This window comes from Ptychodera flava, chromosome 12, assembly GCF_041260155.1.
Source record: "Ptychodera flava strain L36383 chromosome 12, AS_Pfla_20210202, whole genome shotgun sequence".
Lineage (NCBI taxonomy): Eukaryota > Metazoa > Hemichordata > Enteropneusta > Ptychoderidae > Ptychodera > Ptychodera flava.
This window is the reverse complement of record NC_091939.1, coordinates 11846097-11871936: the sequence shown is the minus strand read 5'-3', so window position 1 is coordinate 11871936 and position 25840 is coordinate 11846097. Positions and strand designations below refer to the sequence as shown.

General features: G+C 38.1%; 1 protein-coding gene across 1 annotated transcript; it reads left to right on the top strand.

Moving 5' to 3' along the window:
- The first annotated feature begins 240 nt into the window (after positions 1-240).
- On the top strand, positions 241-25091 carry LOC139145009 (cyclic nucleotide-gated channel alpha-3-like). Its single transcript, XM_070715896.1, has 12 exons — positions 241-1688; positions 7086-7144; positions 13029-13090; positions 15297-15385; positions 15668-15770; positions 16070-16224; positions 16896-16988; positions 19130-19226; positions 21996-22201; positions 22624-22822; positions 23508-23651; positions 24262-25091. The coding sequence occupies exons 1-12, from the start codon at positions 511-513 to the stop codon at positions 24409-24411; spliced, it is 2535 nt and encodes an 844-aa protein (XP_070571997.1). The 5' UTR covers positions 241-510; the 3' UTR covers positions 24412-25091.
- Positions 25092-25840: the final 749 nt, after the last annotated feature.

The window sequence follows — 25840 nt, the reverse complement described above, 5'->3', positions numbered from 1 at the left end:
TCGTCCAATTAATAAACCGAAGTGGCGAACACTCTCAGAAGTACCCCACATGTCGTCCTCCTGGGAGGGAGTTTCCTTATTATCGCAACCGCACTCATTAAAGAAGAGGGGAATCCAGTGTAAGCTGGGTGGCGCACAGCCTTTCTCCGTTGCGTCACACGCTTGTTTCCATAGTAACCGCGCCGAAGACCGTCCCTTCACCGGCAACTTTCTGTTGCGCTCGCGAGAGAGGAGTATCACATACCAAGTCACGGGTTGCTAGAGAGAGCTACGCGTTGTCAGGGCTCGCTAATTTTGCTATTCAAACAAAAACAGTAAGGCACAGCCTGGTTTGTCCACAATTGAGGGACCGTAAGTAGCTATTGTGTACGACTCGGAAGGAAAGGATAACAATACCTAACAAAGAGCGAGACATCTTTGTCGGCATAACGGGGGCAGCTGTCATCCAGACGGGCTCGCAAGGAGCCACATGAGCTCTCGTTGACTGTTTGTTAAACGGTTGATGTCGAGATGGTGGAATATAAGGATACTACTAGTTTTAGACCGACGATCGAGGAATTTGAGAGTGAAAACGTTGGGAACGAAAATTCGGTTTGCACCGAATTGGGAATATTGAACGAAGCGAACAGCAGGACAGCGTCTGCGCTCAGTGGTAGACCAGATGGTCGAAGGGACGCGAGTGTAGTTTCTCTGTTTGAAATGACCAGCGGGGGAAAGATCAGCGACAACGGTTTTATACTCAGGGACAACGGAAATGTGTCGACGGTGAGTGGCAGGCAGAGCAAGCGGCCGGCAGGTAAAAGCCGCTCGCGGCGCAGCTTCTGGAAGTCGTTCAGAAATGTGGTCAGGTTCCGAAATGCTGTCGACAAAAAGAGGAAAATTTCCAAGCCCGTACAAAGGAGGGACTCATTCATGGAGAGATTCACGACCCGCCAGCGGGAGATGGCGATGCAGGATACCACTGCGACGCTCGACTCCCAGAGCGACGAAGCGAGCGACTCGGAAACGATAGGAGAACTTCTGGTCGTCCATCCGGACCACAACTTCAACTTTTACTGGTTGACAGTTGTATCAGCTACGGTCGTCTACAACATGTGGCTGATGATAGCTCGTCAAGCATGGGTCGATCTCCAGGACAACTTCAGAGAACTGTGGTTCACGCTCGATTATCTATCCGATTTCATCTACCTGTTGGATATCGGCGTGCAGCTCAGGTCTGGGTACCTCGAACAGGGCATCGTAGTCCGAGACACCAAAAAACTTGCAATGCATTATGCGAAGTCCTGGAGTTTCAAACTGGACGTGGCCACACTGCTGCCGCTGGACTTGCTCTATCTAGTAGTCGGGAGAGTCTCCCCGATGCTTCGGTTCCCTCGCTTTCTCAAAGTTTACAGATTCAAACAATTCTATTACATGGAAGAAAGCCGCACGGCCCACCCGAACATCTGGCGGGTCATAAACCTATCCCACCTGTTGTTTCTTCTCATTCACTGGTTCGCCGCCATCTACTACGTCATCAGTGAAAGTATCGGTTTTGCCAGCGACGACGTCGGGGAAGAGAAGTGGGCATACCCACAACCCGTCGGGGATTACGCCACCTTAACAAGAAAATACCTGTGGTGCGTGTACTGGTCAACTTTGACCCTCACCACTATAGGAGATCTACCAGCACCTTCGGAAAACTGGGAGTGAGTATAGTAGTCCTTTTTACGGAAATTTTCCTTTGACCAAACTCGTCCGTCTTTTTCCGGTTTGTCTTGATAGTCAAAATCAGTTTAATCACGTATTTCTGCCATTATCAGTTTCTGTCAAACCCTAACTTTCCATGACTTTTTACTTCAAACTTTTAATTATTGTCTAGAAATTTTGCGCCTGCCCCTTTCAATGTTTCATTCAGACATATTGTTTCAGTTTTCGACTGAACAGGTTGGCCAACCATAATATACACACATAGGAATTAAAACAGTTTTGGATGAAAGAGAGCTGCAGGGACTTGCACGGATAACGTTGAGAGTTGTGGAACTAATCATACAGCGTTTCTTTCTGCGGTAGCTGTTACAGGATATAGGAGCGGTATAGGTCATCCCAACACACGTGATTGAGTCACAAGTCATTTCGTTCATCAAAAAGTGCAGAATTTAAACTTAATATCACACCATGATGTCTTTTAAAATATCTGCGTTTAAATAAAGCTTGAAAAACTAAGCCGGGCAGATGCTTTCTGTGATTAAGGTAGCCTGAGCACGCGTCTTGAAAATGAAAGTACGTTTTAAAACGTTCACTGAAACTTTCCTCAAGGAAACTTTAAATCATTGTCTTTGAAAGTGAAAATAAAAAATCAGGGATGACCGTGAAAATTTGTTACTCGAGAAACAAATTACCCAGAACTTGTCCACATTTGAAATTTAAACTGACCGCTATCCACATGCTGACGCTTCGAAGGAAAATGAAATTTTTCATTTTTCACAATGCGCCTCGGGGACAGAAATTCAGACTCTCATAATTGTAAGGTCGCCACTTGTAGGGACCCATTTTAAAGCTCTTGGAGTAAGACAAATTTTCACCCTTTTAATTTTTCGAAATTTCTTGATCTTGCAAGAGAAAGGTTGAAAGTGTCATTGAGGAAAGTTTGAGCAAAAGTTTAAATTTTTCACTTACTACCTGAAATCAGTGGCTGGGGTGATTGGGCTTTGCACGTTAAAGACCAATGCATAACACTGTATAATCTTAATCTTGAACACAGTTGCCGATGGTAAACTTTAAATTAGAGTGCCAGAATTTCTACCTGCAACAGCTAGACGGCTTTGAGTTTAACATATATTATTGACAACGTTAACGTAGACACCTTGCACTGCTATAGCCAACGCTCGTTGCACTCAACGAACTGGACGGAGGGATAAATACTTATATACGTATACACGCATCGTACATCAGTTCTCTCTCTGCCTTTCGATCGCTTACCTCAACTCAACCACAGTTATCTGTAACCTTTAAAGTGTTTTCCGTCAGCTTTATAATGTCTTTAAAATACTGTTTCAAGAAATGTCTTGTGTTCAATTTGTCAACAAAGCCGGTATGTGTACAATGCCAATGTTATCGTCGACAACTGAATTTTAATCGGAACGAAAATTCTTAGCAAATATAACATTGGATATTCGGACCCTAAAACTTTTACCTTCTTGGTCTTACCGTTTTGTTTTGTTTTGTTTGTTTTTTTTTTGGGGGGGTGTTAATTTTGAAGCTGGTGGATAAATAAACATTTTCACCGGCTTACGTTTTTGAATATCAAATGTTTTACGAAATTTTCCTCCATAGAGTTAACACGGGACAGCGGCCATTTTGAATTTGAAGTATAAGTAAATATTGGGTATTTTCTTCTCTAGTACCAAATTCTGCATGATGACCTAGGATTTTATCTTTTGTCTAGAAAGACAATGGTTAAGAGTTTCTGTAATGGATAGTTGGAGCAGCACTTTAAGCTTTTGAAATTCGAGTTACATGCAACCTTAAGATAATTTTTAGAAGAACTGGACCTTGCAAGTTGAAACCTATCACGTGAATCGCGCGGTCGTATGGACATGGGAAGAGCTCACTGGGGTTGCGATGCAGGGGGTGATGACTCTTTGCAAGGATAGCTGCATTGGTCAATACCAAGCAAGATACACGACAAAAAATACTCGAGGCTGGAAAAACAATACGGTTGACTTCCTTTAGTCACTGTGCGGAAAGGCAATTTATCCCCCAGGCGGAACTGAATTCCAATTTACTAATCGATCATAGTAATTATAGACATAAGTAAATTGCCGCGGGAATGGTGAAATGAAATTGTTGGAAATTTTATTTTTTTATGAATGCAAATATTTGCCAGCTATTAATCAAATTAAGATCCGCATCAATATAATTCACACCATGTTGTTTTTCCCCATTCAACAAGGATAACTGTGTTATCGGGTTTAATTATTAACATGATTCCGCATAAGTGTCATTTGGTTTTGAACAGACACTTTCACTGTCGCATTTTGATTTTGTAACTGTTACATTTTGCCGCAGTTTTAAGTTATGATGAGCAGTTTGTGTTATTCTCGACACGCACTCGTTGAACAGACTGTTGCCTGTTCACCCGTTACCATGGTGAAGTAAACAAAACACCTTTTAATCTCTGTGCCCAACGGGACACGGTGATGACTTCAGTGACATATTTTTCCTTGTCTGTTTTAGCATTTACATTCAATCTGCCCCGCTCTATTCCAAGGGGAATGTTATAATACCCGATGTAACCAACATGTCGTGTGTTTACAGAGTTCAGCTACTGTTACACGTGACAGACGGATTTGAAAATCTATGTCCTGACGTCATAATTTGACATATGTCGTCTGCTGCTTACGAAAGCGACATAAGCTTACATCCGACGTACAGAAAGAGAGGAACGTGTTGTCATTTCTCTGTGTTTTTTTTTGTTTGTTTTTGAGCTTTTTGAATTCCCCAATGCATGGTAAAAAGTTAAATTTTAAGCTGATAATTATTGAAATCCACAGTAACTTACATGGATCACCCAGGGTTGAATAATGGACTGAATTTCGTTCCAAAAATGACAAAAAATCGTGTGTCATCAGTTTTACCTGTGGGTTTTTTTTCTGTTGGTGAAAAAGTTCTGTGGTATTTGGAGATGAACATCAACCACATCACATTATGCTTGATCGTTATTTTCAAATTCCTTTGAGCTGTGCTTACAAAGTTACATCAAAGTGACGACGTTAGAAGATGACCACCAGCCCGAGGGCAGGCAAAAAATCGTGATATTGCCCAAGCTCTCATGTGTTATTATTTTTATTACACCGAACAAGCAAACATGCAAAGAAACAAAAACACAAAGACTTCTTCGAGTACAGTTCGCCTTCTGAGTCCGGACCTCAGCGTAAAATGTCAATGCCGAGTCTAGGGTTGCTGCTAAAGTTTGCCGATCTCCTCGGTGGCGTATCCAAATTTGTTGCTAGCATAGTCGCTGAACACAGAAATTGCATTCCTTGTTGCCATTTTTGTTCGTTTGCTGTTTACCTGCATCAAAATATCGTCTAACTGTGCCGGTGACAGCTCTGCATGACGTTTCGAGCCATAAGTTGCCAACTGCAAAGTACAACAAGCGAACGACAATTTGTTTTGCGCAGAAAGGATGCGCAGTAAGTAAAATGACGTCATCCATGTAATATCAAATGCAGAGGGCATCATCAAGTTCGCAGAGGGCATCATCACATTCGCAGAGGGCATCATCACGTTTTGTAACACACCTCATCCGCAGTCTGTGTTCTAATTCGCCAATTGACAGTCACGTGGGATGCGTTCTTTTTGTGCTGATCCACGTAAACGACGTCATCAGGCATCATTTGTCGGAACTGTTGCCTGCCAGGCATCAGTTCCGAAAAATGATGCCCGCTGACGTCAAAAAAACATTGGCGCATGCGCGAACTGGAATGTAAACAAAGATGCCGTCTGCGGACGAGCGAAACGATAGTCGAGAAATTTCTCGGTTTATCCTACTTTCTGAAGAAGAACTGAATGCTCTGGTTTCAAACAAGGACTCGAAACGAACGAAGACGATAATCAAAGGTGCATTGAACGTTTTGCAGAAGTATTGCGACCCTGTCGGCAAAAACTTTTTCTTGCTGAACCACTCCAACATATTACATCATATAGCTTACATGCGACAACTTTTGTGTATGGTACGTTCTTATGTATGACTACGGATGAGGTGTGTTACAAAACACATATTGACTGGCCATGAGGGCAACAGCATACGTCTTTAAACCCTCGGGCCTGTGAGTCACCCCCAAAAACAGACTGTTTCCCTCGGCCTACGGCCTCGGGAAACAGTCTGTTTTTGGGGGTGACTCACAGTCCCTCGGGGTACAGACGTATGCTGTTGCCCTCATGGCCAGTCAATATGTGTATACTTTTACATGTCACGTGAGTCGTGTTTAACCAATGGCAGTGCACGCTGAATGATGTGAGTGTAATAAATATGCATAGAAGAAAAATAAACCTCTTCGATAGAAGGTGGAAAACAAGACGTCCCTTAAGTCAATTGACAGCTGGATGAACTGTCCAATCAGTGAGTGTAAACGCTTTGTACACGAAGTGACAAAGATTAAGCAGGGTTTCGGCTTTGCTGCACACATTAGTTTCTTAAACTCATACAAGGTTGGTTCCGCAAAAACATCCTGTGGTAACATAGCTTTCCTCAAATCAGCGTACAAATTAAGGGAATATTAGAATGGTATTCATTTTCGACACCCTGCTTACAAATTGTGCAAACTCTCTGTGTTGAGTCGATGCTGTGCCGCCTTCCTTCTTCAATGGCCAGCGGTAGTGTAGAACACCGAAAACATGCCAATGTATACATAAACTTTTTGTTATATTTCAATAGTAAATATCTTCCTGGCTCTAATAAGCTCTTTCTACATTATACTGTTATGTGAGCAGTTTGTGTAGATGTAGAGGGCGGTCAATGTTGTTATTCTTCATTGCACTTGAACTTGCTAATTAAAAAGTGCCAATTCATCGACAAAACTGCAGTAAAACTCCAAATGATCGTTCAAGAAATAAAGATTAACATTTTTGCAAAAACTGACGCAAAATTGCCAAATTAACTATGGGCGGAAATGAAAAACGGAAGAGAGTTTGCATGGTTTGTACCTGACATCATGAACTTCAAGGTATTCGCGGAGTTTACCGCCATGGTGACGTACTAGTATTCCTCTTTGTCGTCGATGATCTGACAGAACAAACGAACTTGACATAATGAACCTCGAAGGTGTCTGTTTGACATCTCCTTCCCCTTTGTTACTGATAAACAATGGCAAAGACGTTGACAGAGTATACATGACTGTTGGCCTTTGACAGTTTTGCATTGAACCAATGCCTGTTATTTTTGAACATAAACCAGCAATTGAAGTCAATCCCTAGGGTTCCAAGGGATGACCTTTTCTGGGGACCGTTAGAGAAACTTTTTTTTTTACTATGTTTTCAATCATTATATTTCAACTCGTTTTGATATTTATGACACGCCTTGTTCTTCTTTTCCCTTCCAGGTATGTTTTTCAGACTTGTAGCTATCTGATCGGAGTGTTCGTCTTTGCTACGATTGTAGGTGAGTTGAAAGGTCATGCAGTGTAATATAGCTGTAGCAAACAGTTTTCGTCACTGTGTTATTTAAAAAAAAACTTTGTTCCATCATTATAAAAAAGAGGACGAATATCGCCGAATACCATTGTTGATTTGTGGTGTAAGTATAGTATCACGGACGATATCGTCTGCTTATAATAACAAGGTATGAACTGAAATGTCACGTGTTTACTCAAACGCCGATGTAGTTCTTCGCGTTCACGTTCACGTAAAACGTGTAGCCAAACGTGTCTATTGCAGTTGTCTGTGAATTTAAACTTTCGCCACATGTTTGCAACTTCATTGAAAGTGTTATGATCAACATCATGAACAATATTCACCACAGATTAATTCAAAAGGTAATTAAGTATATAAATATGTAATTAGCTGAAATAAAAATAATAAATTTCTTTGACTGCTGTTATTGTATCACCACTTTATATAGCAAGTGTAACTGCCTTTGGTCAAGTCCTTCAAGCTATATATGCCAAACTGTGAAAGCTCATTAGATATACAAATTATAAATTAGCTGACATGAAAATGCAAAATATTTTCACTTATACAACATAATTATCTCATGAATACACATAGCAAGTTTCATAAACTATTTAAGAGTCCTTCCAGTCTTATATCCGTAATTAAGAAAGTAAGTTAAATATGCAAATTAGTAACTTGCTGATGTAAAAATGCTAAACAACTTTCATTAATATTTTATCATAAATTCTCCAACGTACAATCAAGATGTATCCCTGATCAGAGAAGTTCGTTAAATATGCAAATTAGTAATAAGATGTTTTACAAAATCAAAAGTACTTTTGGTAATATTATGTCATAGTATCTATAATATACATAGCACGTTTCGTCAAGTTTGGTCAAGTCAATCCAGATATACATCCCTAATTAGGAAAGTCCGTTAAATACGCAAATAAGTAATTAGCTAAAATAAAAATGCTAAATGACTTCGATAATGTTATATCGGAGTATCTTCAATACATATAGCACGTTTTGTCAACTTTGATTAAGCCAGTCCAGATATATATATATATATCTAATTAGGAAGTTCGTTGAATATGCGAATTAGTAATTAGGTGTTCTAAAAAATCTAACTCGACTTTGGTCATTATAGTTTCTTCAATGTACAGAGCAAGTTTAAACAATTTTGATCAAGTCAATCCAGAAAAATAACCCTAATTAGGAAAATCCGTTAATATGCAAATTAGTAATTAGCTGAAGTAAAAATGTTAAATGACTTTCAATAATCTTTTAACTTAGTATCTTTAATGTTCATTGCAAGTTTTGTCGACTTTGATCATGTCAATCTAGATATATATCCTAGATAAGGAAAGTTCGTTAAATATGCAAATTAGTAATAAGTTGATCTAAAACTGCTAAAAACAACTTTCATTATTGTTATATTAGTGTATGTCAAATACACTTAGCAGGTCTCGTCAACTTTGATCTTACCAATCCAGATATACATCCCTAATTGGGAAATGTCTTCAATATGCAAATTAGTGATTAGCTGAAGTGAAAATGCTAAATAACATTCATGTTTCATTCATTCATGTTTCGCCAACTTTGATCAAGTAAATCCAGGTATATATCCCTTAATTAGTAAAGTTCACTAAATATGCAAATTAGGAATTTGCTGAAGTAGAAATGCTTAATGACTTTCAGTAAGGTTGTATCATAGTGTCTTCCATGTACATAGCACATTTCGTCAACTTTAGCCGAGTCGATCAAGATATATAATCCTAATTAGGAAGGTTCACTAAATATGCAAATTAGGAATTGGCTGAAGTAAAAGTGCTGAATGACTTTAGTAATGTTGAATGATATTATCTTCAATATACATACCAAGTTTTGTCAATTTTGATTGAGTCAATTAAGATATATATCCCTAATTAGGAAAGTTCATCAAATGTGCAAATTAGCAATTAAACTTTTATGTCACACCTTTATGTCTTCCATGGCGGATAAATCCTTGTGTGATGAACATTTGTAGCAAGTATCATCCAATTCTATTCCCATTGTATGTCTATTCTTTTTCTAAAATCATTAATTATGCAAATGAGCATGAACTTTGCAAGCCACATCCACCAAAACTTATCAGTTCTTGCCATTCTCAAACAGAGTCTATGTACCAGATTCGATTCTGATCTCAAACGCCGTTTTTCGAGATATCGGGCCCACAGAGAGACGGACAGACAGACATCGCTTCGACATAGCTCATTGAGCTAAAATTCGAATATTTTTTCATTTATTTGTTTTGCGGTTTGCAATCGGGCCACGCGTGGTTTCTATGGTTTTAACCATGACATTGACACTATTAAAGAACTATTTTCTTCACGCTCCTATATCTGCATGTCTTGTGTAAAATGCCCCGGCAAATGTCTATTGTCACATACTTATTACATGTAAATCATTATCTAACCCAGACATTTCAGTGTGATTTGGAAACAGCCTGAAAAATGCCACATATTAGTGCTTCTGTTATAATTTCTGCGATTGCAATGCAAGTGACGTTGTGAAAACTCTGCATGAGACACAAAAAAGAGGCTTTACAGAAGATTGTGAGCAGGCATTGTCTTAACCTACCTGATCGCAGCTGGCATGCGGAACTAACAAGGCTAAGAGCCTTTTTTGTTAAAGAAAGAAAGAAAGAAAGTGTGGGAGTTTTGAGAAAATTAGACCCTAAGGCTTAAATAGATGAAAATTTTATACCTACACTGGTGCACTTAATAGGCCTCCACTGTACCATCCCCAGTCAAGACGCTGCCAGTAGGCGGGCTAAATGACCATAATTAGATTAATTAGATAAATTAATAATGAATGACTGCATGGAAACTTAGGAGAACAGGCATTGTAGAAATAGCTGGTGTCTCTCAAATCTTTTGAGAATAGTGCCTGCTACTCAACATCTCAAGGAAACAGTGATTATATCAGCATTTGACTGAAGATCGTGATTTCTTAAACTCATTTGTGTTACAAATGTCTTATATATAGTTTTGGGTTATGGCTCTTGCGCCATAAAGGTATGTCGAATTGTGGTTTGAACAAGCCATTCTCATTTTGTTTAAATATACTGAATTGTATTATACCGGTATATTGATGGCGCAAATACTGCGATCTGATTGGTCAAGACGCTATGTTCGCAATACATCGCGATTGGAATAGCCACGAAGTCTCAGCTAGAGAAAAATCCCTGTTTTGACTTTTAACGCTAGAATTTCAAATCAATATTATGATATAATAGCAATAAACCATCTCAGCAAGGGGTAATCTAAGTATCTTTGATCTTTGTTTACTGTATTTGATATTTTCTTCATTTGTCATCTATCTGTCTGGCATTGTCTTTTTTTCAGTGCTGTGTCGTTTCAATGTTATATTTATAGTTCCTTTCGTAGTTATAACCATGGCAACCATTGCCTACACGAAAGCACGTCAATTATCGCATACCTCGAGGCCAAAAACGTGCCTCATTCGACGTGAAAGCTGAGTCCCGGCATGAAGTTGCATGTTCGTGTTTGATGCAAGTTGATGATTTTTTCGCCTACCAAAGTTTCTGTCGGTCGGATGATGAACCTGCATTTTAAGGCATGTTTGCAGTTGTAAGCCTTTTCCCAAGTTCGGCTATTATTAATACAAGTATATTATACAGAAACATGAATTCAAGGACCAATGGTATGACTGAAATCTTACAGAAGGGAAAGAGACATCAGACATTTTCTGTGATGTCGGACGAGTTTGACTTCTGTTCTCGTGACAGAAAGGGAACATAGCCGATTAGCATGTTTCGGGAATGCTCTTCAACTCCGGTGATCTAATTCTTTTGTAGGCACTAGAAGAACATTGCATGAAGTAGGATAGAATCTAACAGTGTTGGTATCGTTTGCTTTCCTCTGAACCTGGACTTCAGTATTTTATTTTATACTAGTCTTTCGGTCAGACAAAGCAGACTAGAAATTCCATCTCCATAATCACCATCGCAACAACAATAATGCGAACAACAACTACAATTGAATGACTGACACGAGTACAGACAATCAATCAATCAATTAATCAACCAGTCAAGCAATTAAGCAATCAGCCAACAAGATTAATGCTTTTTAGCGCCAAAATCCAAAACCAAAGGTTTGCCCTGTGACGCTTAATGGATTAAGCCACGCTATTTAAACGAATGTGAGTTTTTATTTTATAAGGCATTTTTTAAATAGACGAATTGAGCACAACTTTTGAACAGACAAATACAAAAACAATAATTAGTTAGTTAATGGTCACTCCACAATTTGAGGAGTTACCGTAGTTAGTGTTGCTATCAGAAAGAAACGAATAAATCATGGATGACTTTGTTGAAGGGGATGTGGCCATGCGATAACAGTATTTCTCGAAAGTCAAGGGATATCCGACTTTGAAAGACAGACCCAAAAATGCGCCTCGGGGACAGATATTCAGACTCTAAAAGTCGCACACTTCTTTCTGATCTAAGACGTGCGGGGGCTCATTTGAAAGCTCTTGGTGTAAAGCTCTTCAAGTCAGAAAAAAATCACCGTCATGATTTTTAGAAAATTGAGCTTTTTATTCCACCCCCGCGAGTATACACAGGGATAGGTGGCCATTTTGAATTTCAAATATCGGTAAATGTTAGGTAATTTATTTCTCTAGTACCAAAATTTGCACGGCGAGCCCTGATTTTTATTCTTGATTTGGTAAAAGAATGATTGAAAGTTCAAATAAAGGTTAAGTCTGTAGAGGTCATCACTTTCGAGGCACGTACTACCATAAGCCAAAATCAGATGTAGCATTGTGTCCAAAAAGTTTCTGTGGAATTTGATCATGCATACTTTTGCAAGAAAACTCCTAAAATATAGCAACATAAAATCCAGCGGATAATCGTCCAAAATGAACAGTATCTTCTGGGCCAGGATGACCGGTGATTAAATGTCCGCTGTTGTGAAATTGTTTGTGTGTGGGCATTTAAACTTTATATACATCAATATAAATATTGTAATACTGACTGTAGCCTATCCTGAATATAAACTAAGATACCGTCTTCAAAAACACGTTGTTAAGATTTCTGCAATACTAGATGGCGATCTAGATTCCGTTAGTTTTTGGAGCAGAAGCTGGGAGTAAACATTCCATTTTACTAGCTGAATGTTTCCATCGATAGTCCTTGGCATTGCTGGTGGCGCTGAAGTATGTTTTTATATTCAGTAGCAACCAACAAAGTTGTTAGTGCAAGAAATTGTTCATTATCGTTTTCTTTGTGGGTGGAGGAGCAAGTTATTTTTCATCGTATCGGTGGGCGGGAAAAAGGCTGGCGGACAGGTTTTCCTTATTAGTTGAAATTACATTCAGCTGCTCAGCGGACAACTTGAAAAAGGACAAGTTGGCGAGCATACAGTTCTATTCGGTTGTTTTTGGAAATTGGTCGACAGTAGGGCGATAAGCATTCACCAAAAAGAGATGGCAGTGGGAATTTTTGAAGGGGTGAATCGGAGAAGAGAGTGGGAATTTTTTGATTGGGAGGAGAAACTGGAATATTTTCTGGTGGCGACTAGGGGAGAGAGACTACGTGGACGACAGGGGAAATTTTCAAATTCAAACTGTAGGACGGTTACGAACAGCTATTATCTCCTCTCCAAATTTTATTTTTGATCAAATACGTCAGAATAGCACATTCAAATGTAAAAATACCAATCATTACGGCGGTATGGTTACCCCAGTATGTTCATTGTAACTAGTACTCAGCGATATTAACAAGTAACTGCATACTATCACCGCAGTTATAAAATGCCGCGATTCACTTGTGCCATACTTTTGTTCCGTTTAGAATTTTCATCTGTTCTCTGTTCGTTTATCTCTAGGACAAGTGGGAACCGTTGTCGAAAACCGCAATGCATCACGGTTGGACTTCGAAAAACATCTGGTAAGTGATATAGTACACAACATCACAATCATTAAGCAGTTGTTGCACTGGAATAAGCATATAAACAGATAGACAAATAAGTAAATAAAAATATAAAAAATAGATAACAATCCAATTAGCGGTGGACGGTGTAGTGATGACGTTAGACACAGGTGCTTGCAATACCCAGTGGGAGAGCATGGACGAAACTGATTACTCTCGTATATATACATGCGAGGTCATCAAAGGAGATACTGGATGGAAATCTTGTGTTTCAAGGCATTGGGCAAATAAAGCACGCCTGTGGAATCGGTTGTGTAATGTGAATGAAAATAGATTAGCTAAGAAAACATTTTTATGGGATAACTTGTTAAATAGTAATAACTGGGCATCAGAAATGTATAACATTTTCGATAATTTAGAAATAGACGACATCTATCCTTGTAATGTAAAAGATATTCAAGAGATGAAACAAAACAAATGTAACGAGCATTGGTATACTTATGTGTTAAATAAGCCAAAATTACGTACTTTTGCTAAATTCAAGACGGAGTTTTGCGAGGAAAAATATCTGTCACTGGACATGTCAAGGTCTGAAAGATCCTTTTTTGTTCAGCTACGTTTTGGAATTCTTCCTTTACGAATTGAAACGGGGCGATATCGAAATGAGATTATAGAAAGACGTATTTGTAGATTGTGTGATTTAAATGCAATCGAGGATGAGCTGCATTTTATGTTTCACTGTCCTATGTATAATGATCAGTCGTCAACACTTGTATCACGAGGTTGAGTTAACAAATCAGGTTTTTCTCTTTTGATGATATGCAAAAATTATGTTATCTTATGTTGAATAATGCCAGATTAAGGCAAAATATATCAAGAAAGCGTTTCAGAAAAGACGCAACATTTTATTCAATAAGTTGACGCAGTGTATGCTGCAAATATTTCTTTCCTAAGTTTGTCACGAATGAGATGTTGATTTACATTATTTATTAGTTTTAACTCTAGTTCATTATTGTCTTCGTCCTGAGACCCTCTACAGTGCTTAATTTTGTTTTATAGTGACTTGTAAGCCCGTTGGGCTGGATGACCTCTCATAATGTATGACTTATAATCAGTTCTTTGTATTAGTGATGTCATAAGTCACTATAATAAATATAACTATTACTACTACTACTACTACTACTATACATGGATGACAAAAACAGATAGAGATTCAATCAACAGTACCAATTGTTCTTGCTGACGGAAGATAATAGGATTGTGTGTGACTAATGCACTCCTTCGTTTTTAGGTTGCACAATTAATAGTCCGTGTAAGGGCAAGTAATATCATAGTCAACACATATATATATATATATATATATATATATATATATATATATATATATATATATATATATATATATATATATATATATATATATATATATATATGTTTTGACTATGATATTACTTGCCCTTACACGGACTATTAATTAAGCATTCTATATAATATAATATTATATATTTGTTTTGACTGTGATATCTAATATATACATATATAATACATATATATATAATATATATATATATATATATATATATATATATATATATATATATATATATATATATATATATATATATATATATATATATATATATAAGAAACTGTAGGAATTCAGGTGATCCCCAGTGGAGCGTGGAGTGGGGTGAAGATAGAAGAAACTTGGGTTGACACACACTACCACACCTGGTTGTTAGGTTTAAATACGTTTGGAACCTAACAACCAGGTGTGTCAACCCAAGTTTCTTATATATATATATATATATATATATATATATATATATATATATATATATATATATATATATATATATATAATATATATATATTATATATATATATATATATATATATATATTATATTATATATATATATTATATATATATATATATATATAATAATATAATATTAGATGTCACAATCAAAACATACATATAATATTATACGATATTAAATCATATACACATATATAATATATATAATATTTAGATTTATTCCACATATACTTATCTCGACGCATGCATTGAACACATTTGCGTTAGTATTCGCATTTCTCAATCGCGCATTTTCGTAAGCTACTATATTTCTATAGGACTGACATCGTTGATTCTATGGAATCTGACCTGATGACTTTTTTCTCTGAGAGCTAAATTGTTTTCTCTTATAATACTTTCCTAGGACAACACTAAACAGTACATGCGCACGCACAATGTACCGGAGGATGTTCAAAGACGAGTTCAGCGTTGGTACGATTATACATGGGCGAGGTAAACGAATTTCAAAATTATTGATTGCAACTTCCTGAAAACCATTCTCAAACCCAGGTCCATGGCAAAGCTTTCATAGCCTCCACTCTACTTGGCGGACATAAACGGGTCTGAAGAGGCTTCTCTCAAGAATGCTGTTGTACTTCCCCTTCAAAAAGAAACCTTATTTTGCAGACGAAGCGTCAAGATTTTCGTGAAAGTTGTAAACCCATCTGCGTCAATACTTTCGAGAATAATCGTCACAAGCATTTTGAATGTGCGCATGCGTTATCTGATTTTCAGGGGTCATCTGACTGGCGGCGGTGACCTTAGTAACCTCAGCCTGCTTCCAGAGAAGATGAAGACTGAGTTGGCGCTTCATGTCAACTTAGAAACACTTAGAAAGGTAATTAGGCAGTACAGTGAACTCGTACAAAAAGACAAAATTCTATCAAGAAGTGACGACAATCGACAGAAGTCATGAATGTTTTTGTCACAGTTTCACAATATTTGATCATTTGATTTATACCTGAATGTGTAGAATTTCAAATCATTTCACCAAAAGAGGGCAAAACACATTTGTTAAACATTATCGCTAAAAAGTAGGACAATGTCGATTATTTTGTGCGTTTTTCTTTACATTGCCCTGAGACATTTTGTCTCTCATAATCACTGAGAGATGTCCCCCCGTTTTCTTTAATGCAGGTGACGATCTTTCACGAGTGCCCACCGGAATTTCTTCACGATCTTGTTTTGAAAATGAAGGCCTTCATATTTACCCCTGGCGACCTGATTTGCCGGAAAGGTGAGATCGCCCGGGAGATGTTCATCATCGCCGATGGCATCTTGGAAGTGACAAGGTGAGACGTAACCGAGTAGCGGAAAATGCAATCTGTAGAATTTGACAAACACATGTTCTATGATCTGCCTTCGCCCAGGTTCGACGTCTAATTCTTTTTTAAAAATACGGTTATCGCCCAAAAGCATACAGGCTGCAATCATGGTCTATCGATATTTTTGCGGTGAGGGAGGAATGTTATTTTCAGATTCTTAAAACTGTGCAATAAATCACGGTCCCTCCATCACAGGACAGTGAATTGATACGTGTACACCCCTTGCAAACCATTGTGAATATGCGAATCTGTTCGAATACGGCCTTAAACCTACTTCTTACAACCCCGTATGTTTGTAAGTATTTGCTTTCCCTTGCGTACTGTTGTGATGAGGTTGATCAAAACCATTGATAACTTCATAATTTGCGTTTCACGACAGACCAGAAATTTCACCATGTTATTGCATGGTACGTTCTCACAGCGAAAATGTAGCCTCTACTTCCAGCTTGAACCATGCAAAAATAACAAAATTATTTTTAATTAAATTTTAAGTGCACAATTTCCCGGCCCGGGGGGGGGGGGGGGGGGAAATACTTGGCCCTTTCACGATTTCAACCCGATGGTCTTGTAGCCATGCAAGCGCACGCGCAGTACAAACAAACGTGAGTTATGATAGCGCGTTTTTTTACCTCTTACAGCGACGTCGGCGAGGTTTTCACAACTCTCAAGGCTGGTGACTTCTTTGGGGAAATTGGTATTTTGAATTTAGATCAGGAAAGTGGAGCAAACAAGTAAGTGGGAATCAATAAACAAGTTTACAGTGCACAATCCTTAATAAAATTGCTTTGTTTTCAGCCTTAGTGACCCCCAAAAGGTCTAGTGTACGACCACCTACATGTTGATCCCCTCATCCTACCGACAATTCCTCTCACACCTGTGCACAGCCCCCTCCCCCCCACCACCACGGGCTGTAACCTTAAGAAAAACTTGCTCAGTATTTGTTATGGAAACAGTTTGGTTTTCTTAGGGGCACCTTCCATAGCTTCATGCGGCAGCTTGACTCCAATGATTATGTTGATTAAAACTGCTCAGTGGCAGGCTTATTAGTCTTCAGTGTTGACATTTTGTATGAATTTTTAGCCCCTTGCCCTTTCACATTTGATTCTTTTGAAGTTTTACAATCATTAGTGTCATCCTCTCCCATCGGGACTCATTACTGCCATGCTAATCGCTCAAGTTTTATGGCGCATGCGTCCGTTCATAGACTGTTGAGCCTCCATGGAATACCATGGTTGATATTTGACGTTGAACGTCACCATTAGGCCAAAGTAATTAAATTCTTTGTTTTGCGTCCACTCAAAATGGGAAAAGGTACGCGTCTAAGCGGCTGAAAAACACACACAAGAAAATTAACACAATGTAATTTGATTGCAGCAAATAAAAAATTGTAACAAAATTTTAGTTCAGAAAACCTAAGCGGTCATGTCCTAAAATTTTCTATTCAAATACATTGTGTGTGTTTTAATGAAAACCTTAAAAACCTACGAGGGTGGGTACGCAAAACAAAGAATTTAATTACTTTGGCCTTATTGAACAATGCAATCGAGCTTGTGTACCTTACAGTGAATACAATTCACGCTATCGTCTCCGAACTCTTCGGAAGATACTAATTTCCGACCCCGGTTTCCGACGGTATCTGACGCGCCATACGGCTTGATCCGTTGTATTTAGCGCTGATAGGGACCGTTGAGAATTAAAACATCTCTCTTTATTGCCAAAGGAAAGCCCTTGCGTTTAATTATGAAGGACCGCGGGGTTAGGTCTGTTCAGAGCATCTTGCTAGCTAAGGGTGTCTACGTCTCGGGCAGGGACCCTCCCTCAAAACAAATTGGTGAGAGAGACAACACAACGTCGACGTAAACCAAGCCGTGCGGAATGAAGAATCGATTATCGTGAGCAATGTCACTTGATACGCCACGCGAGCATGATACTGGTCGCAAAGATTTTCTTTTGAGACATGTTTTTTCAAAAAATTGCAAGCAGTTTTAAACTTGCAACAATCTACTTCAGTATTTATCGTGTGTGTGTGGAAGGGGGGAGGTCAAATCATAGTTTCGGGTGCTCTCTTTTTTTAGATTTCCAATACAGGGATAAGCTTTTAAAAGTTTTAGCCCAAACGCAATGAGGTTTGTCTCTCATGAGCGCGTTCTAATCATCAACGGTAAGGTATAGTGCAGTCGTTAATCGATCAGCCTGGACGTCAGATGGGAATTTTTACATGAATTATTAATTTCGGAGAGTCAGGTATATCATACGGATCATCATCTACTGAAACTTTCAAAAGATATTATTTGGACGAATCAGTCACGTATTTCAAAATTGATGCAATTTGAGTAATTGGATGAGAGTGGGCGTCACCTAGTTTTAAACAGCAGACAATGGCGTTTAAGCAGAACCAAGCTTTCCTTCGAAGCGAGTGCTTATGCTTTTTTATGTGGCGAGGAATAGATTTTTAGATATGAAAAAGACGCGCCTCAGGCAGGGTAGATTTACTGTGACTGAATGAAAGCAGATATTCTTTAGGCTGTACACGAATTATTGAGTTTTCAACTAACAATAATGATAAAATTGCAAATGAAAAATTATTTATTGAACAGTAGAACAAATTTTTTTTGTGCAAGTTTCTGAAAGTTTACTCGTATTATCCTTTTGCACCTGACGTTATCGTATTTGACTCTTGATTACTCGTCAAGTGTTGATCATGATTTCCCATTTACGCCGGATCCAAGTTCAGTAAACAACAAGAAAACAACAACAACAACAACAACAACAACACAATAAGCATCAAGAATGAAATTATTTGGCTCAAATCCTTCCATCAAATCGATGACTAAAAATTCATAATTCCATTTTCTCGATTTTAATTTCACAGACGTACGGCGGATGTGCGGTCAGTCGGTTACTCAGAATTATTTACGTTATCTAAAGACGATGTCCTTTCCGCCATCAAAGATTATCCTCAAGCGCAGGTAAGAGGGATTAGCTTACTCGACATGCTTGGATTAATTTATCTGGTGCCCTGCCTCAATTCTGCCGCTTGGCTGCGCTGTGCTAAATATAGCCAGTACAGTCAGCGGCGGCATTGTGGCAGGGAACCAGACTTAATATCTCGTAGTAAAATTTTATTAGCAACCTTCATCGGACATTAGGGAGCGTTCAGTTATTATGGCTGGGGGTGGGCCGGCAAATTGTTCCTGCGCATCAGTCAAAATAAGTGAACCCCCCCTACCCATTGTACCAAAAAATTTATGACCCCCCTTTTAAGATGACAAAAATTTCATGACCCCCCCCCCCTCCCACATTGCTTGAGTAAAGCTGCACACACAAACACCTTGGGGGTATGAAGCAATAGAATCCCCCCAAAAAGAGCTTAGATTTTTTCAAATGACCTTCCTTACAAACTCAAAAGGTGTTAATGCTCAGATTTCCCCTTCTGACTTGCTATAATTTTGAAATTACCTCTCAAAGGGATTGGACAGAAATTACTGGTGGATCGCAATATTTTTGCGCATGCGTGTGTGTACAAAATTTTGATATTTGGATTTAATTAAAAATCAGCTGTTGATAATGTTGATTCACCATACATGGTATACATATATTTTCTCATACATGTATGAGAAATCTATGTAATACTTTTTCAATGCAAAACTGTATCTGTGCATTTATAGATATTTGATAATTTACATGAATGAAATAGGGTTGTTACAACTGGCATGTGGACAAAAAGTTTGACCTTAGAATTTCACCAAAAATATTCATCCACTATACATGGGAGTCAATGATAAAATTGTGAATAATTTTTTTTTCTAATGAAAAACTTGGTATACTTGTGCATATACAGACGTTGAATAATTAACATAATTTTACTTGATTAGCATATGATGGTTAAAGGTGCATATTATGTGTACAAAGAATTCTAATTATGGAACTTCACTGAAAATGTTCATCCACTATACATGGGAGTCTATGAGGATAGTATGAATAATTTTTTTCCAATACAAAAATAGGTAAACCAATGTATTTATGTACTCTCGATTATTGATATCAATGTACTTGATTGGATTAGGGTGGTTACAATGGATGTGTTCGCCAGAAATTGGATTTTGAATTATACCAAAATGTAGATTTACTGTACATGGGAGTCTATGAGGAAAATGGATATTTTTTTTCCAATACAAAACTATCAAAATCTGTGTATTTATAGACATTTTGATAATTCATTTTAAAGTACTTAGTTAGCCTAGGATGGTTAAAGGTTGATATGTGTGCAAGAAATTGGATTTTGGAATTTCACCGAAATGTTGATTCACTATACATTGGAGTCTATGAGAAAACTAAGAATAATTTTTTTACAATGCTAAACTAAATTAATTTGTGCTTTTACAGGTGTTTGATAATTGATACAAATGTACTTGATTCAAATAGGGTATTTAAAAGTTCAGATGTGGACAACAATTATGATATTGGAATTTCACGTAAAAGTATTATTTAACTTTTCATGGTACTACTAGTCTCAGTACAGGTAACTGCTAAATAATTTCCCTAACAAAACTTACTATATCTCTAATATGTAAGTAATAGGAATTGTTCATTGCCCTCGGTGCAGTGAGCTTGATTTACAATAAGACAAGCCTCAGAGTTGTCAAGTCAAAATGTTCATGTGACAGATAATTATACTTTTGTTCAGATATACAGGTGAATAACTTCAGAGAATGAAATCATGCAACGAATCATTTTTATCTCCCAGAATATTTCTGAACACTGAAACTGCTTTTTGTCGGGACGGATACTTATGAAAATTAAGTGACCCCCCCCCCTCTGAGCTGTTTGAAAAATATACATGACCCCCCCCCCCCTTTTTGCTGGCCCACCCCCGGCCATAATAACTGAATGCTCCCTTATGCCTTGTAGTTTCACCTTTAGATCATGGGAAAGAAAATCAAAATGGGGAATATGCAATTTGTTTGCTTTGTCGTATTTTCCTACCAAGCACAGCGCGCATGTTTTCCCCCGCATTTCAGATTTGTTTTTCACTTCCAGTCGTGTTAATGTTTTCATCTCAAAGGCGGCAAGACTCTAAAAATTTCGACGGACCCACTTGTTGGATTTTGTTTCCGTTATTGAACCCCCCAAAGAGCTAACGGTTCACCCCTTATCGTCTGCTCTTACGCGGGGATCTGGTCAAAGAAAACCAAAGTACATGTAATGGGCTTTTACCTGTCGTTGCAGAAAGTTCTTTTTTTAAATTTGAGTATTATTGTACAAAACTTTCGTCATTGTTATCACAATAAAAAAATCATTTCCTAGAGTGTGCAAAATTACCACTCCAATTTTTCACTCTTCGGATCAAACAGACTTCGATGTTCGGGAATCCATGCTCACTCATATGTGTCCGATCCCGCACAGTTGAAATAGATTGCGAGTCTCATTTGTTATACCAGCATTAGATTTCTGAAAGCATTACAGTTTTTCAAGGAAGGTGGCGTTTATTCATCAATTTCTACCAAAAAAAACCAAAATACGACCAACTGAAACTTGCTTTGTTTTCGGAGAGTGTGGATTTATGCTGAACCTTGTCATCGCTCCAACCAAAATGGCTGTTATTTTTATATTATATAGAATGCCGTTTATTATTTTTCTCTTTCTGGCTTTCTGAATTGGTTCTATTAGTGCCATTCCACTGTCTCTGCTCGTGTGTGTCGAGTGCAATTACGATAGATTGATTACTCTCAATTTAGAATATACTGGAAGAGTTTGGCCGAAAGCGACTGAAACACCGGAAATCGAAAACCAGCAAGGACAACGGGGCTGAAACGGACGCTCAAACATCGTCCCCAGAGGGCCAGCCTGCCATCGGCGTCACCGTACAGGACAATGCCACAGACCTGGACACCATGTTCGAAACAAGGATAGAACCGATCAGACTGTCCGAGATTCAACGGTGGTGAGTCAACCCTGACCCTCTTTCTGCCACATCATGTAACCAACGTCTCCGCGATAAACTTAAAGGGGACAAATTTGGCATTTATTCTTGTAAATTTTGTGTTATTTTTATTTTGAAGTCGGTTTTACTTTTTGGAATCTTTAAAGTTGCTGAAAGAGGACATGTAAAAAATGCAACTTCAAATATGACAAACAAAGACAGCTTGCTGGCTCATAATTTCTGTGACATACCAGAAATATACTCACAATATGCGCTAGGCTGCTATCATGATAAAGCACAACCTCGGCCTGCAAGTTGTAAATTGAGCGACTAAAAATCAGTTTCAACATTTCTGCCATACGTTCAATTGTCAAGTGGATAAATCATTTGCACAAAGTGGATAGGTTCGGACAGAGTAAAACGTAACTTTCATCACATTGAAGGTCAACTGTCAGTGAAAGCAAGACACCGAGCGACATCGAATCGAGATCTTCGGAGGTCCTGAAAAAGAAACTGAGAACACGACAGGTTGGGAAGCGAAGGGGACAATATCGAACCTCAACGTCCCTTTATGACGATGAGTTAGAGTGCCAGGTAGCCGATATTACGCTAAGGATGCAGTCTCTACTTCACAGAAAATTGGTGAGTATTACTTAAAGGGGTGGTCGTCGGAACTGCGCGTGTGCGACTTTCTTGTTTGTAAACAATGTATTTCGTGCATGATATCTAGATGTATCACTTCGACATAGCTGCAACATATTAAGTTTACGATATTCATTGTGAACATGCATGTTTCAACTTCATCAATCGCCAACGTACCCTAGATACAGTATTTACATCGGTCGTAGGGTCCCTGGCAACCTTTGAGAAGAGTTCCGACGACCAACCCCTTTTAATAGGCAGGCTGGGACAGTATGATCAAGTAAATGATAAGAATGTGACATTTGACTGAAAGGTTCACTTGAGGAGCTCCCTTGGCCAAGAGCGAGTGCGGGTCCTCAGGCCACACCCACACAGCCTCTCTGCCCATGGAGCTGCAATTATTGCAGCAGCTACAATTCTGTACTGCAATGGGAACAGCAACAGTAACGAAATTTTGCAATTAAAGGTATACTGTCACCTGTTCCAATTTTGCCACAGTTACCATGGAATGAGAAAATCTAACCAATCACAGATTTTAAGCGGATGGCTGCTTTTTAAAAACAGCGCCCTCATATGGCATTTTGAATACCAAGGAACGCCCCTTTGACCATATATGGGCATATTTAGATTACAGGTGACTGTATACCTTTAATATTTAAAGTCTTGTGATTCGGTTTGATTGCAGGGCAAGCACTATCAAGAGACGGAACATTTACGTCAGAGTTTGGGAGATGCAGAAAACCAAGTAGCGGCCCTTGAATCGGAGAACCGACGTAAGGACGAGATCATTGTGAAACTGGAGGAGAGAATCAAAGAATTAGAATCAGAGGTAAGTGAGCAAACAGGCCATTTAATAGTCTAATAGACTTTCGTCACGAGCAACTGTGATTACACTGGTAAACGTGGGTATAGAAAAAACGTACAGCTTTAATACATGCGATGTGGTATTGTTAGAGTGTAATACATTTTAAAGGTTCAGCAAACTAATCACTCGCCAACTAGCAACTCTAAAGTTAGATTGTTCATAAGTATAGACAATTTTGCATTAAAATTCGTATAAAGTATAGACCTATACGATTACGTTTTTTGAATGGAAGGCGATTCTGTTTGACTTCCATTACACCATGCTGATACACATGGGAAACATTCGTTATTTATGCAGGGTATTTCTTTGGACACTCTTTGTAGGAAGTTTTCTCCATTTTAAATTTCAATAAATTCTAGTCAGACCGCTACCAATTTAGAAAGTTCCTGGCTATATCTGAAGTTCTTTGCTATACATTTTAAACATGACTTAGGTGAATTGTTTCATAATCCATTTTCCTATTTGTTTTGATTAAGTATTTTGAGATCTTTAAATCCCCAAGGATATCCCTACGTTTGTCTGTGACTCAAATATACTTCCTTGTACAAATACCAATTTCTATCGTGCATTCCAGAAACAAGACATATTGGCCAGAAAGGAGAGTCCGGCGCCATCCAAGCCGGAGCTGTCAGACCACAGCGATGATGACATGGATGGGAGAAGATCAAAGTCTTCAAGAATGTCTTGTAGAAGTGTCGAACCAATGACCGTAGTGTCGAACTAGAACAGTTACTGAAGAAACCAAAAGGAGTCCGATACAACCTACGTAATTCGATAATGAAGACGTAAAAACAAAAGATATGTGTTGTTATATGAGAGGTGGCGCTATAATGAGCAGAATCGAGCCGATTGCAAGGATAAATTTTGCTTTCACGACACAACTGAGCTACCTTTAATTGGGCTAGACGAGTGTTTCATTCGACCATCGGAAAAGATTCCTTCAGGGGATGTAGGAACATTCCTTTTACACATTTTAACATTGGAATCTGGCAACATAGACGTGAAATATTAAGGTTTATACTTGTGTCTAGTTTTTCAGCGATCCCTCAGGTTGCTCAGGAGTTTTCGAAGTAGCCTATACAGTTATGTATGGTGTTGAGGATTCTTACTGTCACTATTATCAATGTCACTTCGGCGTTATTATGATACTGCACTTTTTAACGCTCTTTTTCACAGTATTATACAGTTGATGTCATACCCAGTCTTCGACGAATTGTAAGTCACTGATAGTTGATGTAATTTCAAGTATGAAACGTTCAGCAATATCAAGTAAATTTAAAACGTCGATTTCTTTAATATCAGTTAAAACTGAATATACCAAAGTTTGAATAACAACAAATAGATGATACAATAGATGATGAAGATTAATATTATAATGGTAGTAACAACAACTACAACAATTTCAAAAAATGAAAAAATAAGATAAAACAATACTTCAACAACAACAACAACAACAACAACAACAACAACAACAATAACAACAACAAAAACAACGATCGTCATCACAATCATCATCATCATCATCATCATCATCATACTCTGCGGTTTGTAAGGTAAGGCTGACTGATGTATCTTGCCACCAATATAAATCCACTCACCATAATATCAGCTCACCGGCGCCAGGGGATGCATACAAATTAGTGGGTGAACCACTGCATTCGTATCGGTGAAGTTCAGCATATCAGTACAACATCCACTCCCCTCCAAACGGACCTGGTATCCAAGCAACAATGGCATGGAAGGAATACAATCATTGTAATTTTTCACCAAAACAAATACCAAATCAACTTTATGGGTTTCTATTTAAGTCTTTATTTATTTATTTATTTATTTATTTTATTTTATCATTATAATTATCTATTTATTTTAGTTCTTCATTCATTTATTTCAAATATTGAGTACTTTTCAGATTCATCCATTTAAAAAAGTTCACCTTGGTAGATATTGGGCTCATACAGTCCCAGTACATTACATACATTATTAACTCTATAGTGTGGTAGTATATAGCCCTCTTCATTTCAGGGGAGTTAATCATATCACAGGATTTTGTGTGCTCTACTTTAATAAAGTGTGACGCAATAGTATTTCTGTAATGGGGTTGGTGCAAATCAATGAGTCATACGCCATGTTTCTGTCATTCGTTTTGTAAAGAT

Excerpts from the sequence above, each read along its gene's own strand:
- LOC139145009 (XM_070715896.1), top strand. The coding sequence starts at position 511 with ATGGTGGAATATAAGGATACTACTAGTTTTAGACCGACGATCGAGGAA. Across the intron at positions 15,386-15,667 it reads TACGATTATACATGGGCGAG|GGGTCATCTGACTGGCGGCG; the intron begins GTAAACGAATTT and ends TCTGATTTTCAG. Across the intron at positions 22,823-23,507 it reads CTCTACTTCACAGAAAATTG|GGCAAGCACTATCAAGAGAC; the intron begins GTGAGTATTACT and ends GTTTGATTGCAG.